General features: G+C 42.8%; 1 protein-coding gene across 1 annotated transcript; it reads left to right on the top strand.

Moving 5' to 3' along the window:
• Nucleotides 1–7,873: 7,873 nt before the first annotated feature.
• Nucleotides 7,874–19,844, top strand: LOC127429602 (tripartite motif-containing protein 16-like). The gene is made up of 6 exons (XM_051678722.1): nt 7,874–8,500; nt 16,728–16,823; nt 16,920–17,153; nt 17,356–17,515; nt 17,616–17,672; nt 18,212–19,844. Exons 1-6 carry the CDS (start codon nt 7,904–7,906, stop codon nt 18,748–18,750), a joined length of 1,683 nt encoding a protein of 560 aa, XP_051534682.1. The 5' UTR covers nt 7,874–7,903; the 3' UTR covers nt 18,751–19,844.
• The last annotated feature ends 117 nt before the right edge of the window (nt 19,845–19,961 follow it).

Raw genomic sequence — 19,961 nt, 5'->3', positions numbered from 1 at the left:
TACATCGATACAATGTCTCGTTCCCTCCATCAGGGAAAGGAGGTTACGAAAGTAACCATGACGTTTTGTATATTTTCTTGAGTTTAAGACAGGTGATGTTATAAAACCCAGGAGGTGTGGTCTACTAAGAGCACAATAGTCTTTAAACATTCTGCTTGAGAAAGGACACCTTTGCTTTTGTTTTTAGAATTGTCACTACATTTTATATACAGATTGTCATATACTTACAGTGGCCTTTCTCCTTGCCAAGCCTGGTGCATGTTTAAGGGTCTCTGCAATCTGGCTTTCAGCACCCATATTGATAGACCCAGGCTGTGATTTCAATGTAGCTCCTGAACTGTTTACAGTACAAGTAAAAGTTGTAGAGTTGAATAAATACTTCACATGTGTACAAGCAAGGTGTATTCATCCTATACATTTGTTTTACCAATCAAAAAGATTCTGTCACTATAACACTTCCTGGTATTAAATCTAAGTTAAGAAGAAATTAACTAATTCATCTTAAATATATAAGGATTTTGTTGTTTTAATTACTTAGTAGAACTCGATAAGCTGTGAGTCCTTCAAGTCTCCTCTTTCCTTTCCTTTCCTTCCCTGAGACTGTACTGGGCACACACTTCTGATGAAGCAATTTTTGTCATTCTTTACACCGTTTCCTAGGTCTGGGCGATATGGCCAAAAATATTATCATAATATTCTTTTTCATATCGTTCGATATCGATATTTATCACAATATACATTCATATTTGTATATTGCAATTTTTTATATTTTTTTATATATCCAAGTAGGCAGAAGAAAAGAAAAAAAATTAAATCCTAAACAGTCAAAATAGTCTCTAGCAAACAGCATTGTGAGCCCATAGATAGCCAAAGCAGTGGGGTCTGAGGGATCTTCTACCAAAATATGACAATATTTTATAGTTTATCAATCGAGTGCAGTTGGATATGAATGTTAAAAGATCATCTGTTCATTTTGAAGCATAATGACAGCAGTCCAGTAATTGTTTGAATATTTGTACATTTCAAATTATATATTTTTTTTATATTTCTTTGCATTCAAATACCCAAGTATGGGGGCATAGAAGCCCTTGTGACTGAGGAATGATACTGTAGGGGGTTCATGGGTATCCCCTGCATAACATTTTCAAAATGTAAAAGTCTGAATGGACAATTTTTATATTTTCATTAAAGTGTGAAAGACTATGCTACCAACTAGTAATTTTATTGTCTTTCCTTGTCATCCATGCCAGAGATGATGATATGTGATTAATTTCACAAAATTAGAACAGAAATCTATTTGTATATTATTAAAGGTTCGTAACCTGCTGATTAATAAAGCTAAATTTAGAAGGAAAAAACGTTATGGTCTAAAGGCGATTTGGTACCACGTTAACTTATGTGGCGCCTCATGTCTACTCACATGCAGGGAAAAGAGGTAACAAGTGCGGAGCGGGACAGGGCATAAATGATGCGTGTTCATTGCTAGAGAAAAAATATTCAAGAATACATCGCAGAAAGATCACAGCTGGTGTACACAGCTCTGTTGATTTGTCGCGCCGCTCACTAGAGACGATGAGGGGGCGCAATCGTCATCATGATGTCTTGCAGTCCGGATGGAATCAATCAACCGTACTTCCACATCTTGGCCCTGCCTCGACATAGACCCTTCCTGCGGTTTGCCTATGAGGGCCAGGCGTACCAGTACAATACAGCCGTGGGCCCGTCCACAAGGCGGCGGCTGTGTGCCCGTTGCAAACGGCACGCCAGCCTGTCTTGGAGACGTCTGTCGTGACCACGACGTGCCTGGAGACCTGCTCTAGGGGAACGCCTGCCTGTAGAAACGCGAGGTCGGTCCAAGGGCTGAAGAGGCGGTGACAGACCAGCGTGATGACCACGTGATGTGTCCCGCAGCGCCATGCCCATCTCGGTACTCGAGTCTGGAGCCAGTGCTGAAGCGGTCTCATATGCATCAACCCGAGCGGAGTGGCCACCGCTGAGGATGCCATATGCCCCAGGAGCCTCTGAAAGAGTTTCAGTGGAACTGCTGTTTTCTGTCTGAACGTCTTCAAACATGTCCGTCATTTCCGCATCAGCCTGTGACTGGGCAATCATACCTGAAGGGGGGAGCCCAGCTGAGGCTTCTGTGTCCGACTGGACAAGCCCGCTCTCCGATGCTGCGCTCGAGAGCTCATCAGCTTCGCGGGCTCCGAACAAGAGGTCGAACTCGCCATGAGACGAGACCGCAGACTCATCCAGAAGCCTGATTGGGGCAGACGAGCGTGCTGGGGAATGGGAGGTCCATGGGGGGATACCCAGCGGAGGTGGTCCCATTGGGGTCCCCAAATTGCCCCCAGTGCTAGCCGCGCTGGCCTCATACCCGTAGGTAGAAGACCAAGGCGGGGAGCCGCTGGGGTGTTTTGCTTTCTTACGAAAGCAAGCCACGACCGCAACGTTGCCATGGTCATGTTCTCGCAGTGAGTTCATGAACCATCCACGAACGCTGTCTCCGCGTGGGTCGCGCCCAGACACGAAAGACAGCGATCGTGACCGTTGAGAGGTAATGACCGCAACCAGGAATAACACACAAACAGAAAGGCATCTTTAAAAAATGTATCTTTAAAAAGACGTTCCATGTGTGCCGCTCTTTTAGAGAAATATACTCTTTTAGGAATTTGCATGCAACTCCCCCGGACATACGGGAACAAAAGGAGCTGGCTCGCAACCACTCATTCAGGTTTTGTGCTGAGGAGCCAAGACAGGGTCCCGGACATTTCAGCGGGTAGTACAGTGTTGTGGCAAGCAGGACACAATGTCTCGTTCCCTCCATCAGGGAACGGAGGTTACGACAGTAACCGAGACGTTCCCTATCTGTCACTCACTCGACGTTGTGTCGATGTAGTGACACTAGGGGTACCTATACAAAACACCACAACTAGCTGAACTGTGTTACATGAGCTGCCGATGCAGGTGCAAGCAGGCTACTGCGTGCGTAATAGCAGATGCACTCGGACTGCACGTAGCCTCCCCCAATGCCCCAAAAAACATTGTATAGTTCCCCACATCCCTGAGGGGGTGAAGAGACCTATCTAGTATGGGAGCAGGCCGTGGCCTTTTCTCTCTATGTTTTCTCTCCACAGAGTATTTAGTTATTCGGCTGGGGCCATTTAACGCTCAATATATGCGCCGGGGAAGGTGTTCTTTTCCTTTCCTATTCTTTCAGGGGGAAAAGACACCGCGGGAACTATATCCTGCCCGAAGGGGAGGTAACATGTGGCAATACATCATGTGGGCTCACCAGCCGCACATGGAAGAGGCGCGGTGGTAGGTCCTACCATGAAGGAGAGGAGCTCTGCAAACACAGCAACCTGGGGCAGAGAGAGCTCTGCCCAAGGGAGATGCGGGTCTGCTGACAGGGAGACCGTACCGCAGAAAATACATCACAGGGGGTTACCGGAGTAACCGGTACCTGTGGAGCACCTATCCCAGTACAGGGCACATTAGCATATGTACTGGGTCTGGCTGTGAATTCCTCCGCTGAATTCGCGAGCCACAGGGCTAGGGAGGAAGGACATCCAGGGTTCATGGTTTTGTGAACTTGTATGGGAGAATAGTGCATGTCTTCGCCTCATGGAGGGGAAAGGCTTTATACGCAAGCGATACACCCAGCTAGCTGTTCCGTATTCCCAAACTTACCTGTTTGTACCTGACAAAACACAGGATGAAACCGGCTCAAACCAGAGACTGTAAAATCTCGCAAAGGTATTGGGTGTCACCCAGCCCGCTGCTCTGCAGATGTCTGCTATAGAGGTGCCATTGGCCAGTGCCCACGAGGATGCCACACTCCTTGTAGAGTTTGCTCGTATTCCCAAAGGGGCGGGCACGGACTGGGCCTGGTATGCCAGAGCAATGGCATCCACGATCCAGTGGGCAAGCCTCTGTTTGGAGACAGCGTTCCCTTTCCGTTGTCCGCCGAAGCAGACAAAGAGCTGCTCAGAGCATCTAAAGCTCTGCATGCAGTCCAAGTAGATGCGCAAAGCACGCACCGGACACAGCAATGACAGGGCTGGGTCTGCCTCCTCCCAGGGCAGTGCTTGCAGGCTCACCACCTGATCCCTGAAGGGGGTCATGGGAACCTTGGGCACATAGCCTGGTCGGGGTCTCAGGATTATGTGAGAGTCTTCTGGACCGAACTCCAGGCAAATATCGCTGACAGAGAACGCCTGCAGGTCCCCGACCCTCTTGATGGAAGTGGAGGGCGGTCTTCAATGAGACGGCCTTCAACTCGACTGACTCTAGGGGCTCGAACGGGGCTCTCCGAAGGCCCAGAAGGACCACGGAGAGGTACCATGAGGGAAAGAGGCATGGCCTAGGTGCTTTCCAAGAGACTTACCTTCCACTGCGTTGTAGTGTGCCACTATAGCAGCTACGTACACCTTTAAGGTGGAGGGGGACAGCCGCCCATTATAATACATGTCATGTCTAGGTTCCCCTTCTGTCACTCACTCGATGTTGTGTCAATGTAGTGACACTAGGGGGTCACTCTTGAGAGCCCGATCACCTCAGATCTTTGAGAAAAGGCCAATGAGAATTGGAGAGTGAAATTTGCCACTCCCCCAGACATACGGGTATAAAAGGGAGCTGGAATGCAGGATTCATTCAGATTTTTTTCTTCGGAGCCGAGATGTTGTACTATCAGCAAGCTGAATACTACTTAAGAGGTGAATGAAACAGCAGACGCGTATGCTGTTGGATTTACGGCGCATTTCCAGTGGCTTTCTCTCCTTCTGCACGACAAATGCAGATTTCGCCCCTGGGCGCTTCGACAGCGCTAAAAGAGTGTATATTCCTGCTATTAGAGCACACACATTGACGTTGAACGTCTTTTTAAAGACGCGTATTCATCTTTGTGCGATTCCTGAATGCGGTCGTTATCTCTCTGCCTCTGACGGCCACGGTCGCTGCCTCATGTGTCTGGGCAGCGATCACACTGAGGCAGCGTTTGTGGATGGTTCATGTTCTCATTGCGAGGATATGACCATGGTAACGTTGCCGTCGCGGCTTTCCTTCTTCTGTGGGAAAGCCACTCTAGCCGCCCCCCACACTGTGCCTTCTACCCATGGGTGTGAGGCCGGCCCTGCTGGTGCTGGAGGCAATTTGGGGAGTTCAATGGACGCGGTCTCGCCGGGTAATTCCCCACGGCCCTCCCGTTCCCCAGGACTCGACTGGGCTGCCACCTTCGGGTCTTTCTTTCCGGAGATGCATGACGAACTCACGAGGTCATGGAGGGCACCTTTCGCTGCCTGAAACAGATTTCTGGGTTCATCTGCTTTCACTACCCTCGACGGCGGGGAAGTCCACAGGTATGCGGAGGTCCCTCAGGTGGATCAGGCGGTTGCAACAGCCCAAGAGGCCCTCCTCCTCAGTCGCTAACCCGCCCTATGCCGGGTACGCAGAGCAAGGTAAGTGCTTTTAGGTCCCCCTCAGCGCAGCCACCTCGGATCAAAGCAACGCTCCTCGACATGGCGTAGCCTTCATCCCCCCGCCGTGAGGCCCCACCTCCAGGTATGTCAGATGCGATCCCCTTAGTGCCCCTCGCCCGCAGCTTGGATGCGTGGCTAACGCTTTCCAACCCGTCGCGGTGGCTGGCCAGGACCATCCGAACCAGCTACGCGATTCAGTTTGCCAGGCGCCCGCCCCGGTTCAGCGGCGTCCACTTCAGTGTCGGGTGAGAACGCCGCCACCCTGCTTGCGGAGATGCGACCCTCCTACGCAAGGGCGCAATAGAGCCTGTCCCTCCAGCTGAGATGGGGAAAGGGTTCTACAGCCCTTAATTCATCGTACCAAAGAAAGGCGGTGGGTTGCGGCCAATCTTTGACCTGTGAGTTCTGAACCGGGCCTTACACAAACTCCCGTTCAAGATGCTCAAGAGGCTAAAATGTGCACTTTTACCCCCAGTCGAGTTCACGAAGTTGTGGACCCTGGATGTCCTTCCTCCCTAGCCCTATGGTTCGCGAACTCGGCGGAGGAGTTCGCAGCCAGCCCCACTACAGGGTCTAATATGCCCTGTACTGGGATAGGTGCTCCACAGGTGCCGATTACTCCGGTAACCCCTGTGATGTATATTCCACGATACAGTCTCCCTGTTGGCAGACCCGCGTCTCCCTTGGGCAGAGCTCTCTCTGCCCCCGGTTGCTGTGTTTGTAGATTTCCCCCCTTTTTTCGTGGCGACCACCACGCCTCTTCCATGTGCGGCTGCTGAGCCCATATGTCGTATTGCCACATGTTGACCTCCCCTTTTGGGCAGGATGTGGTCTCCGCGGGGTCTTTTCCCTCTGAAAGAATATGAAAGGATAAGAACACCTTCCTCGATGCGTATGATAGCGTTAGATGGCCCCAGCTGAATCTAATACTCTGTGGAGAGAAAACAGAGAGAAAAGCCTGGCGCGGCCTGCTCCCATGCTAGTTACGTCGCTTACCCCCCTCAGGGATGTGGGGAACTACATGACGACTTTTGGGGCATTGAGGGAGGTTACATGCAGTCTGATGCACCTGCTATTACGCACGCAGAATCTTGCTTGCACCTGCATCGGCAGTTCACATAATACGGTTCAGCTGTTGTAGCGTTTTTCCATAGGGATCCCTAGTGTCATTACATCGACACAACGTCGAGTGAGTGACAGAAGGGGAACGTCTCGGTTACTGTCGTAACTTCCATTCCCTGATGGAGGGAAAGAGACATTGTGTCCCTCTTGCCACAATGCTGTACTAGCTGCTGAAATGGCCAGGACCATGTCTCAGCTCCTCAGCACAAAACCTGAATGAATCCTGCATTCCAGCTCCCTTTTATACCCATATGTCCGGGGCAGTGGCATGCAAATTCCACTCGCCAATTCTCATTAGCCTTTTCTCAAAGATCTGAGGTGATCGGGGCTCTCAAGAGCAACCCCTAGTGTCACTACATTGACACAACATCTTGTTCCCTCCATCAGGGAATGGAGGTTACGACAGTAACCGAGACGTTTGTCATTACTTAGTGTGTATATATCTAAAGATGCTGTTTTTCTGTCATTACCTCAGGAAAGCACTGCTCCCTCTTTGAACGAGCGCTGTGACTGAAAGGGTGAGCACTGTCTGTGACTGCTGGTGTATTTTAGCATTTCTGTGCGTCAAGATGAGTGGAAGAGAAAAATGTTCCGGTGCCATGCAACTATTCGCTCATATAATTATTCTTTTCCACTTCGAAGCTTATGAGATGCATTCATATTCTTGTTATCTAAATAATAAGATCACTAGTTAAAAAAAAACTTCAGAACCGATATTTTTATGTGAGGATTGATACTCTTGATACCACATCAGTATCGGAAGTATCAATACTTTAGTATCGATCCGCCCATCCCTATCTTCAACTCTCTTCCTGATTTAATTCCACTTCACCACTGGCTGGGTTGTGTGTACAAACAGGTCACTGTGACAACAGCCTAATTAACTGAAGATCCAATAGTTCTTGACAAACTGAACAACCGAAAGAGATTCTGTGATTGGTCCAGTTACATTTAAACTGTTATTCCAGGAGGTTAAGAGCAGACTGAATCCATGCAGCTGAACAGCATCAGAATCTTTGAGCTTGACTGTGAATCAGCTAATATGCTCTTAAACCTGAACTATATTTGTTGTTTTAGTAGTCAAAAACTACAGATTGACTTCTGAACTGATTGCAGACAAAGACAGAAAAGTGTGAGACTGACACCTAGTGAACAATATCTTTAAAAACAGAACTTTGTTTTGCACACGCCTCTCAAACACAGAACCAGGAAACTGTCAACTGATAATTTCAAGGAAACTGAAACTAAAGTGCTGTTGAGCTGTTGTACGTGTCTCTCTGTCTCAGAGTGCATTCAGTAAAATGGCAGAAGCCAGTATTTCAGTGGCTCATGAGCAGTTCTGCTGTCCTATCTGTCTGGATCTACTGAAGGATCCAGTGACCATTCCCTGTGGACACAGTTACTGTATGAGCTGTATTACAGACTGCTGGAATCAGGATGATGTGAAGGGAGTCTACAGCTGTCCTCAGTGCAGACACACCTTCACTACAAGACCTGCTTTAGGTAAAAATGTGGTGTTTGCTGAAATGGTGGAGAAACTGAAGAAGACGAAACTCCAAACTGCTGTTCCTGCTCACTGTTACGCTGGAGCTGGAGTTGGAGATGTGGAGTGTGACGTCTGTACTGGAAGAAAACACAAAGCTGTCAAGTGCTGTCTGGAGTGTCTGAACTCTTACTGTCAAAATCACCTTGAACAACATGAGAATCTCTTCCAAGGTAAGAGACACAATCTGATGGACGCAACAGGACGATTTCAGGAGATGATCTGCCATCAACACAATAAGCTTCTGGAGGTTTTCTGTCATACTGATCAGAAGTGTATCTGCATGTTGTGCACGATGGATGACCACAAAAACCACGACACTGTATCAGCTTCTGCCGAGAGGACTCAGAAGCAGGTACTGTATATATTGATATTACATTTGTTTATGCAGGCACAAAGCCATGTTAATACACACACAGAAATTAAATCTCTGTAGTCGCTGTAGGCATTCCTAACAAGGAGCTCTAAAATACCTGGAGAAAGCTATATGTTAGCATCCCCATTAATCTCTATGGCAGTGCTCAGCTAGTGCAGGGTTCCCCAAAAATATGCAATCTTTAGGATGCCATCTTTGCTCATGGGCACTCATTTCCAAGTGATAGGGAACAAGCATAAGTCTATTTCACACTTTTAAAAGCTCTTCAAAAACAAGCTGCCACCAGAAAAACATGTACTATAATGTAATGAAATCATTTCGATTGAAAGGTTTCTTGGAAAAAAATATATCAGAAATCAGAAAAACAGCTGTTTTTGAATGGATGTCAATATAAAAACATGCTTTTTGCCACCACAGGGTGTAGTTCCAGCATATGCCAGCAAGTGCTAACAGGGACCTGCTAACCTGCTAATTCCTGACCCCATGGTTCCTACTACTGGATACCCCACATTTTTGACAGATCACATGAGCACCACTGTGTGTGCTCTCACTGGTAGTTGTTGCACCGTGTCACTGCTCATATTCGCATAAAGTTCATCTCAAATGCTTGAATTTGTGATTTTACTGACTCACATTAGTAATGAATGACGGTTGCTTTTGTAAATGTACCTATAATCTGTGTTAAACATTCAGATGTCAAAAATGTACAGGTGCATCTCAATAAATTAGAATGTCGTGAAAAAGTTCATTTATTTCAGTAATTCAACTCAAATTGTGAAACTCGTGTATTAAATAAATTCAATGCACACAGACTGAAGTAGTTTAAGTCTTTGGTTCTTTTAATTGTGATGATTTTGGCTCACATTTAACAAAAACCCACCAATTCACTATCTCAAAAAATTAGAATATGGTGACATGCCAATCAGCTAATCAACTCAAAACACCTGCAAAGATTTCCTGAGCCTTCAAAATGGTCTCTCAGTTTGGTTCACTAGGCTACACAGTCATGGGGAAGACTGCTGATCTGACAGTTGTCCAGAAGACAATCATTGACACCCTTCACAAGGAGGGTAAGCCACAAACATTCATTGCCAAAGAAGCTGGCTGTTCACAGAGTGCTGTATCCAAGCATGTTAACAAAGTTGAGTGGAAGGAAAAAGTGTGGAAGAAAAAGATGCACAACCAACCGAGAGAACCGCAGCCTTATGATTGTCAAGCAAAATTGATTCAAGAATTTGGGTGAACTTCACAAGGAATGGACTGAGGCTGGGGTCAAGGCATCAAGAGCCACCACACACAGACGTGTCAAGGAATTTGGCTACAGTTGTCGTATTCCTCTTGTTAAGCCACTCCTGAACCACAGACAACATCAGAGGCGTCTTACCTGGGCTAAGGAGAAGAAGAACTGGACTGTTGCCCAGTGGTCCAAAGTCCTCTTTTCAGATGAGAGCAAGTTTTGTATTTCATTTGGAAACCAAGGTCCTAGAGTCTGGAGGAAGGGTGGAGAAGCTCATAGCCCAAGTTGCTTGAAGTCCAGTGTTAAATTTCCACAGTCTGTGATGATTTGGGGTGCAATGTCATCTGCTGGTGTTGGTCCATTGTGTTTTTTGAAAACCAAAGTCACTGCACCCGTTTACCAAGAAATTTTGGAGCACTTCATGCTTCCTTCTGCTGACCAGCTTTTTAAAGATGCTGATTTCATTTTCCAGCAGGATTTGGCACCTACCCACACTGCCAAAAGCACCAAAAGTTGGTTAAATGACCATGGTGTTGGTGTGCTTGACTGGCCAGCAAACTCACCAGACCTGAACCCCATAGAGAATCTATGGGGTATTGTCAAGAGGAAAATGAGAAACAAGAGACCAAAAAATGCAGATGAGCTGAAGGCCACTGTCAAAGAAACCTGGGCTTCCATACCACCTCGGCAGTGCCACAAACTGATCACCTCCATGCCACGCCAAATTGAGGCAGTAATTAAAGCAAAAGGAGCCCCTACCAAGTATTGAGTACATATACAGTAAATGAACATACTTTCCAGAAGGCCAACAATTCACTAAAAATGTTTTTTTTATTGGTCTTATGATGTATTCTAATTTTTTGAGATAGTGAACTGGTGGGTTTTTGTTAAATGTGAGCCAAAATCATCACAATTAAAAGAACCAAAGACTTAAACTACTTCAGTCTGTGTGCATTGAATTTATTTAATACATGAGTTTCACAATTTGAGTTGAATTATTGAAATAAATGAACTTTTCCACGACATTCTAATTTATTGAGATGCACCTGTATTATCACAGTGGATGTTACAGATGTGGTGTCAGCTCATTTGCACAATCTTAAGGCCAAAGTATACTTCGGTTGTCCGTTGCCGATTGGAACGTGCACAGTATGCATGGCGCATAATTGTCATCAGCACAGTCTGTCCAGATTTTCTCGACACGCGGACAATCCACATCGTTGCACATTGTCGGTGAATGAGCCTGCCCTTGACTGTACTAAAACAGTATTACAAAGCAGTCATGGAAGACTATTTTCAGTTTTTCAGTTTTATGGCAGTTCAACATTAGATGGCCATTGTCTTCTTTTTGTCAGAGAGATGGCCTTTAGAAGATCTAAATGTTCCTCAGTTTTATCATATGTAAACAATAGACCTTAAAGTTGCAGTATGTAACAATTTCCATGTAATATTCGTCTTTTTTTTTTTTGTTTTTTTTTTTGCCAATGTGTGAACGGCTTGTAATGCAACTTATAAAAGTTGCTCTTCCCAGACTTCCTAGGTTGCCTATTAAAGCCTGTAGACTGATTTTCATACGAAGGGAGCAGGTCGGTTTTGCCGGGAAAATCCAAAGGATGTGACATTTATGCGCGCTCCCGAGAGCCTTGCCTCAGTGCTTCTCTTCTGCTATTCAACAGTGACAACTGTCTACAACACTAGGTAACTTTATCTTAGAGATGGAATCCAGCAAACTTCCGGCTCGCAGCACAACACCGACTCCTATACAAACTCAGAGTAAGCCAAAAAAACCAAAAAACATTTATCTACTGAATCCCGTCTGGCTAAGCGGGAACGTGGTCGAGCGAAAACTAGAGTGAACATCGGCAGGGTATTTGATTCCTGGAGGGACCTTCGTTCGGTTTTGGGCATCAAAACCGACCCTGAATTGGTGTTCTTCTTATTGGACAGGTAAGCTTACATAACTGCAAAGCGTGTGAAATATAATGCCATAAAGACTGATCTATGTCATTTTAGCTAACTTGATCTTGCCTGCTAACGCTGACGAATTGCAAACTACCTTGCTTCGTAACTTTCAAATAATTTCAACGATCTTCTCTTTATACTAAAAGTCAGGTATACAGGATAAATTTAAGCAAATACGCTGGTTTCTTGATCGTAGTACAACATATGACATACCATAGTGCAACATAACAGTGCAATGCAACAGTAAACTGTCTGGTATAGTTCGGTAGTGTGTAGCTGTATGTGTGTATCAGTATGCTATGTTAGCTGATAAGTAGTTTTAGTTTAGTCTCAAAGTTTGTAGTAAAACAGTCATAACTGTGTAATTTTAATTATGCTACCTCATCTGTCAGCATGATGCCAGTGAATCACATTCAGTCTCTTTGTACATTACATCATTGTTTTGGCTGATGCTCACTCGCTCACATCCCTATGGAGTGTGTGCATGAGCACGAAATTACATACTGCACCTTTAAAGAGGTAATGAAATGCTATTGTTTTATACTGTAATTTTTATCTTCCCTGAGGCCCACTGATAATGTCAGTAAAGTTTTTGCAAGAAACTGTCATAGTTTAGTAATAAATGATAATTTTCCACCTGTCTCTGGCCCTCTGACTGAAATGCTCAGTTTTGGCCTCAGCATCTCCTTTAAACTTCAATGTAAACGCCCACTGTTCTGATTGGCTAACATCGTGCAGCCCCTCAAATTCAGCCATATTTGAAACTCAATCGGAAGAGAATAAACAAGCTCTCCACAACATTATAAAACTAAATTTCAGGGTTTGCACATAACGCACATCCAACACATTTCATCTGAATATTTTAAACTTCACTCAAGCACATCAGCTTAACAGTCATGACATTTGAAATATTCATAAATGAAACTGTTTTCCTCACGGTTTTGCTGTCAAGTGTTTTTAACTGTCCCGCTCTTCAATAAAAGTTCCTTTGCAAAGCTTGAATTGTATTATGACTGGTTCACAAGCAGTCCACACTGATATTAGCCTTACAAACACAGTCCATAGTACGGTAAAACATGATGCACAAACAAAGTGCACTGAGGCACAGATCACCAGAAATGCATCCAACGGCCAAAATAGTTGGTAGCACTAGGCTTGTCTCTCTCTCTGTTTACAATATGAACTGAGCGCCAGTGGGTGGGGCCAAGGGTGCGATGACACATGTTGTGGGTTATGTAAATATAACTGAGCAAAATCTCGTGACATCATGAACACGCAGTTTTGAAAATTAGATGTTTAAGCATGGTAGGAATAATAAATGCTCTTTTTAGACTGGGGAGGAAGTTTTGAGTTGAAATTTACAGTATGTTTTTTTTAGTACAGTTACCTCTTATATGTCTACATATCAAGAAAAATTTGATTTTCCATTTCATGACCCCTTTAAATGTTAAACAGATGGACAGGTAAATGTCTAAATCATTACTGCCTGCTGCACCTCAGCCAGTGCCTTCAGTTGTCCATCTACAGGTCATCAGCCGGGAGCCACCTATTACGGATGTTTTGCCCCATTAATACCAGATCCTTTCGATTACCTCTCATTCTTGCTGTCCCATCAAGACATTACTCCTTTCCCATCGAGACATACATTACAACCAGGGTTTAATACAACCCCCCCCACCACCCCCCCATGAGCAGACAGACCCTACACCCAAAGCCTCTTCTCTGTTAGAAGAAACACAAGCTATCAATCTCTACCTACCACCCATCCAGTCCCTAAAACCAATCCTCCAAAAGATTAAGTAGGAGAGTGCCGTGAGAGGCAAGCTGCAAAACTGCATCAACCGCCCCTCCAGTGCCTAGCTTGGCCTGGTTTTGCTCCCCCACTTAATCCCCCTCCAAAAAACCCTGGATAAGGGCAGAGTGGGTCAGTGGAAATAATGCATTGCATTGACACATTGATGATCCAGTAAACCCTCGACACCAAACCTACACAGGGTAAGTGGCAGCCCTCCACCGCCCTGTTTACAACCTCCTCTGCCTTCCAGGCGTGGCCTGTTCTGACTTTAAAATTATAATGATGTTTTTATTTTTTAAAGTAAAGTTCACCAAAACCTGGTTGTTAGTTGAGGTTGTAAAGTTATGTTGTTCTTCAGCCAGATCTTTAGAAGGAATTTATGGCCAGATCTTAAAAAAAATCTTAAATGGAGGCCTGGGTAGCTCAGCGAGTATTGACACTGACTACCACCACTGGAGTCGCGAGTTTGAATCCAGGACATGCTGAGTGACTCCAGCCAGGTCGCCTAAGTAACCAAATTGGCCCGGTTGCTAGGGAGGGTAGAGTCACATGGGGTAACCTCCTCGTGGTCACGATTAGTGATTCTCGCTCTCAATGGGGCGCATGGTATGTTGTGCATTGATCGCGGAGAATAGCATGAGCCTACCATGCTATGAGTCTTCGCGGTGTCATACACAGCGAGCCATGTGATAAGATGCGTGGAAGCAACAGAGACTTGTCCCCTGCCACCCGATTGAGATGAGTAACCATGCCACCTTGAGGACCTACTAAGTAGTGGGAATTGGGCATTCAAAATTGGGAAAAAAGGGGATACAAATGATTAAATACAAAAAACAAAAATCTTAAATGAATAGCCCTGACTATTTTAATTTAATAATACGCACACTATTAAAGTCACCGTAAAGTGCCTTGACAAGCACAGTTCTGTTGGATATTCTAAGGTATTTCCTACCGAAACAGGAAGTGGGGTCGGGACATATCAAACGGCTCGTCCCTTTAAAAAAAAAAAAAAAAAAAAAAAGCCTATAGCCTTTAGTTGACATTGCAGTCTCAAGCAAATCTACACACACACACACACACACCCACACAAATCCCTTTCCACCATACTGCTCATGCCCGAGAGATTGTTACCAGACTTGAGAATCGAAAGATGATCTAACTGACAACATTAATACATAACCAACCCACAAACAAACACAGCATATCGCAGTCTTGGCTTACGACGAAACTGGAGCCGTTGTGCTGTACATCCCAATATACCTCTGAAAAATGCCTGCTTTGAAAAATATGAAAAAACTCCAGCCACTTTCTCCGCATTTGACTCACGTTTCATTCAGTAGTCATCACCTCTGGAAACATTCAGGCACAAAATGCTTTGAACACAACAGCATGTTCACTGATACTGTTGTACACCTCTTCATTATCTCTGCAGTTAGATTTGTCTAAATGACAGGCTCTTGAACTGACAAAAAAACATTTCTTTGCATTGTTTAGCCCCACCCACAGTGAAATCTCATTGGTACAAAATCCTAATGATTACTTGAACGATTATTAGACTATTTGGCAATCATTGCACCATTAATCATTAGCTCTTAACCGATTATTCAGCGTGTGCCCCGACTTAAAAGGTTGTATTAAACGTGCTTACTAATAATAAAGTGGACAAAATCCACTTTTAAAAATACCTCTAAATGACATTCACTGAATTAAAGGGGAAAATACTTTATTAAGTTTAATTCAGTAAAGAAATTCACTGCAAAAAAGTCCTTTTGTTATCAAGTGTTTTTGTCTTGTTTTCATTTAAAATTGTCTAAAAAAAAACTTAAAACAAGATACATTTACTTGAGAAGCAGCATATAAGATATTTAGACTTGCTTTAAGAGAATATATCTTAAATAAGTGTATTTTGTGTATAAGTGTATTTTCTCACTTGGTTATACTTCTGTGAGTGCAGTAGATAAAATATACTTATATTCAAGATCTATTCTCTATAAGCAAGTCTAAATATCTTATATGCTGCTTCTCAGGTCAATGCATCTTTATTAAAGGATTTTGAGATATTTTAAAATATATTTTAATATTATATTCAACATTCTCAGATAATATTTTTTCTGCAGTATATCTGCTAAAGTAAATGTACATTGTTTTAAAGGAGTTTTAGATATTTATATTGGAAAACAAGCCAAAACAAAAACAAATCAGAAATGTATTTTGTTGCAGTGTATAATGGGGCAAAGACTACCCTCTCTCACCTTTCTGTTCACTTCAATCCATCTTTAACTCCCAAAAAAACAAACTCACTCTTATTAATAAAGCTGCATATTGACAATTTTCTTCATGATAAGAAATGCACAGTGACACATATATTATGATTCAATAAGTCGCGAGTCATCACGTTATAATCTAGCTGCATTAAGCGTGTGCGCTCGAGGGATGAGTGTGCATCAGCCGGTGCAGTTTCAATCTCTCCCCCTTAGATCGGGACATTCACACAACTCATAGAAGAGGCACTGACCGTACAGAGAAATTACAGTTCAGAGTTTGTAGTTATTTACATGATATGCTTCAGTATTATTTGAACTTTAATAAAGCTATAACACATTAAATATAACTGCATTAAAGATGTTACGCTGGGGTGTTTCCTTCAAAGACAATCAACATGCAAGTTTTGCTTCAGCGGAGTGGCAACTCCAGATCTGCTTATTCCACCACGAGAGTGCTTCTCTATTTACTTATTTGGAACTGTTGTATAATTCTCTCATACTTTGTGATGTACATCAGCTGAAGCTGTTTGGAAAGTTTAGAGTGCATCTGGACTGTGATCTGTGTAATTCTTCCTCTCATCAGTCAGTCGTGAACTGCAGTGCTGCTCTCACACATCATCATTAGAGTTCAGTGTGATCTCATGTTACGTTAATTGACATCAAACGACTATTCGACAACGAAAATGTTTGTTGACAATTTATTATTGTCGATAACGTCAACTAATTGTTTCAGCCGTATTAAACATCAAATCTGATTGGCAGTTGATTTGTTATAGATATTCTCAATGGTTTTACATAAAAAGAAGACACAAAAAACATTAAATATATACATATTAATTTGTACATAATGTCTGATTTGAAATCATGTTTTGTGAAAATCACAATACAACAATAATGATTTTGTATCATTCAGTTTTAAGATTTAATTGCAGTTTGTTTGATCAACAGAGTCACTTGGAGGAAACACAGAAAAAATCCCAACAGAGAATCCAGGAGAGAGAGAAAAAGATTCAGGAGGTGAGAAGAGCTGTGGAGTCTCACAAGGTGAGTTTTGAGAAGAGGAAAAGAGAAGTTTGAGACTCAGTTGAGTCACAGACTGTGTGAGGTGTCAGTAAGAGCTGATTGTAATGTGTGTAACAGCGCTCAGCACAGACAGCAGTGGAGGACAGTGAGAGGATCTTTACTGAACTGATGAGCTCCATTGAGAGAAGATGCTCTGAGGTGACACAGCTGATCAGAGATCAGGAAAATGCTGCAGTGAGTCGAGCTGAAGGACTTCTGGAGCGACTGGAGCAGGAGATTACTGATCTGAGGAGGAGAGACGCTGAGCTGGAGCAGCTTTCACATACACATGATCACATCCAGTTCCTGCAGGTAACACATCTCATCATTAATATTCATCATACTGAAGCTTCAAAATCCTCATGAGAACATCATAGTATAATTGCACATACAGAACAGATACAGTCAAAGTGTTTGATCAGTTCATTTTAATTTAATCATCACAGTATAAATGTAACTGTAGTGGAGGTGATGAAGGTTTTTGTCTCTGTATTTTCATGTTGTATTTCTGTAGAGTTTTCAGTCTTTCTCTGCACCTCCTGGATCTTCAGTCTCACCCAGCATCACTGTCAGTTCTGTCCTGTCTTTTGATGAGGTGATAAAATCTGTCTCTCAACTGAAACAACAACTGGAGGATTTCTGCACAGAACATATTGACAAGATATCTGACAGAGGTCAAATATCAGATATTTATTTACTTTCAGAGATTAATCTAAATAATAAATAAAAATACAAAGTGAAAATGACAGTAACTATGTCTGTTTATTCCCATAGTAACATACATTAAAATTATCACTGATGAACCCAAGACCAGGAATGACCTTCTACAGTGTAAGTCACTATAAAGAAACAAACAACACATGCTACTGTAAGATGCATTTCCCATAATCCCATAATATCCATGTGAAATAACACAAGATTAACAGACATGAGAGCAGGTTTGAGAAGGTTTGGTCTTTAATATCTGTTCAGCTTTATAACAGCCTAAGAAAAAACTTGAGCTTCATTCTTCAGTCTCACCAACAGAATTGTAAATTCAAACTGAGTTATTATTAAACTTAATAGAACTGATACAAAATGAGTTCAAATGTACAGTAAATATAAGAAAATTAAATATTTATACATTATTGGCATGTAGCCAATAACACACAATAACAATGTTATTTATTAAAATATGAGAATTGAGAACACAAATATATATTCTTAGTTACAGATGCCTACTATATAGTATAAGTATGTAATTAAACATTGCTGCTCACCTTCACCCCAATGAAACAAACTTACACACACAGAAACATACAGTATATGCATACACAAACTGACAAAACTGACCAAATTTAATCTAATGACGTGTGTTTTTATCTCATCAGATTTCCGTCAGTTCACAGGGGATCTAAACACAGTGAATAAACGCCTCCGTCTGTCTGAAGAGAACAGAGTGATTACTTACACTGGCACACTCCAGCAGTATCCTGATCATCCAGATAGATTTGATTTTTATCTTCAGGTGTTGTGTAGAGAGAGTGTGTGTGGACGCTGTTACTGGGAGATTGAGTGGAGAAGTGGTGATTATGGTGTGTTTATATCAGTGTCATATAAGAGCATCAGCAGGAAGGGAGATGGTGTTGAGTGTATGTTTGGGGGTAATGATCAGTCCTGGTGTTTGTTCTGCTCTCCCTCCAGTTGCTCATTCTTTCACAATAACATAAGAACTGATCTCTGTGTCTCCTCCAGCTGCTGTAGAATAGGAGTGTATGTGGATCACAGTGCAGGAACACTGTCCTTCTACAGCGTCTCTGACACACTGACCCTCATCCACAGAGTCCACACCACATTCACTCAAGCTCTATATCCTGGGTTTTATATTAATTCTAAATCATCAGTAAAACTGTGTGATGTAACAAATTAGAAAAGCAGTTTTCAACTAGTTTTGCTTCATGACTCAGATTTTACATTGAACATCAAGTTTGTACCACACAGTAATAAAACTGTTTATTGTACAAAGGGAAAAACTCCTTAAAATCAAACACAAACTGCATAGACCCAACAATAAACACATTTTAACATGTCATATAGGCTGAATATGATTTTAGTTTGTTTGCTTTAGATTGTCTTTAAAGCTTGAGTGTTGAGATTTTATATTTCTATAGTTTCATGCTCTCAGCAGCCATTAATTTTTTAGGAATCAAGTCAGAGTACAAAACAATGTGATAACTGGATACATTCAAACTAAGTGACTATGATTGTCTCATAAAGGGATTGTTCACCCAAAAAGTAATATTCTCTCATCATTTACTCACCCTCATGCCATCCCAGATGTGTATGACTTTCTTTCTTCTGCTGAACACAAATGAAGATTTCTAGAAGAATATTTCAGCTCTGTAGGTCCATACAATGCTAGTCACTGGTGACCAGAACTTTGAAGCTCCAAAAAGCACATAAAGGCAGCATGAAAGTAATCCATACGACTCCAGTGGTTTAATCCATGTCTTCAGAAGAGATATGATAGGTGTGAGAAACAGATCAATATTTAAGTCCTTTTTTTTTTACTGTAAATCTTCACATTCACATCTGAAAGTCACGTGATGACTGTTTAGTTTCACTTTCACATCTGAAGGACTTATATATTGATCTGTTTCTCACTTATATCACTTCTGAAGACATGGATTAAACCACTGGAGTCATATGGATTATTTTTATGCTGCATTTATGTGCTTTTTGGAGCTTTAAATTGCTAAAAATCTTCATTTGTGTTCTGCTGAAGAAAGAAAATCACACACATCTGAGATGGCATGTGAGTAAATTGTAGTTTTTGGGTGAACTATCCCAAACTTTGAGTGAAGACAGGAAAAAAAACCTCCTGCCTGTCAGTGATGTAAGATTAGAAGCAGTGTAGAGCTGTGTCTGAGACAGAAAAAGCAGAGGACCAACAGTCATCAAATACTCAGAACTATTTATGAGATGTTTGATCAATAGATCACTTATGTTATAGATTTAAACACCAGAAATCAATGGAAAAGGACTGAATAAACTGCAACAGGGTTCACACGTTCTTTTATCAGAATCAAAAAGAAAGATCATGTTTACAAATGTTTAGAAAGAATAAATTAATTAGTGAAT

The sequence above is a fragment of the Myxocyprinus asiaticus genome, chromosome 39 (genome assembly GCF_019703515.2).
Source record: "Myxocyprinus asiaticus isolate MX2 ecotype Aquarium Trade chromosome 39, UBuf_Myxa_2, whole genome shotgun sequence".
Taxonomy (NCBI): Eukaryota; Metazoa; Chordata; class Actinopteri; order Cypriniformes; family Catostomidae; genus Myxocyprinus; species Myxocyprinus asiaticus.
The sequence above is the reverse complement of the archived record's forward strand: the minus strand, read 5'-3'. Positions and strand labels throughout refer to the sequence as shown.

Excerpts from the sequence above, each read along its gene's own strand:
- LOC127429602 (XM_051678722.1), top strand. The coding sequence starts at position 7,904 with ATGGCAGAAGCCAGTATTTCAGTGGCTCATGAGCAGTTCTGCTGTCCT. Across the intron at positions 16,824-16,919 it reads GAGCTGTGGAGTCTCACAAG|CGCTCAGCACAGACAGCAGT; the intron begins GTGAGTTTTGAG and ends TGTGTGTAACAG. Across the intron at positions 17,673-18,211 it reads CAGGAATGACCTTCTACAGT|ATTTCCGTCAGTTCACAGGG; the intron begins GTAAGTCACTAT and ends TTATCTCATCAG.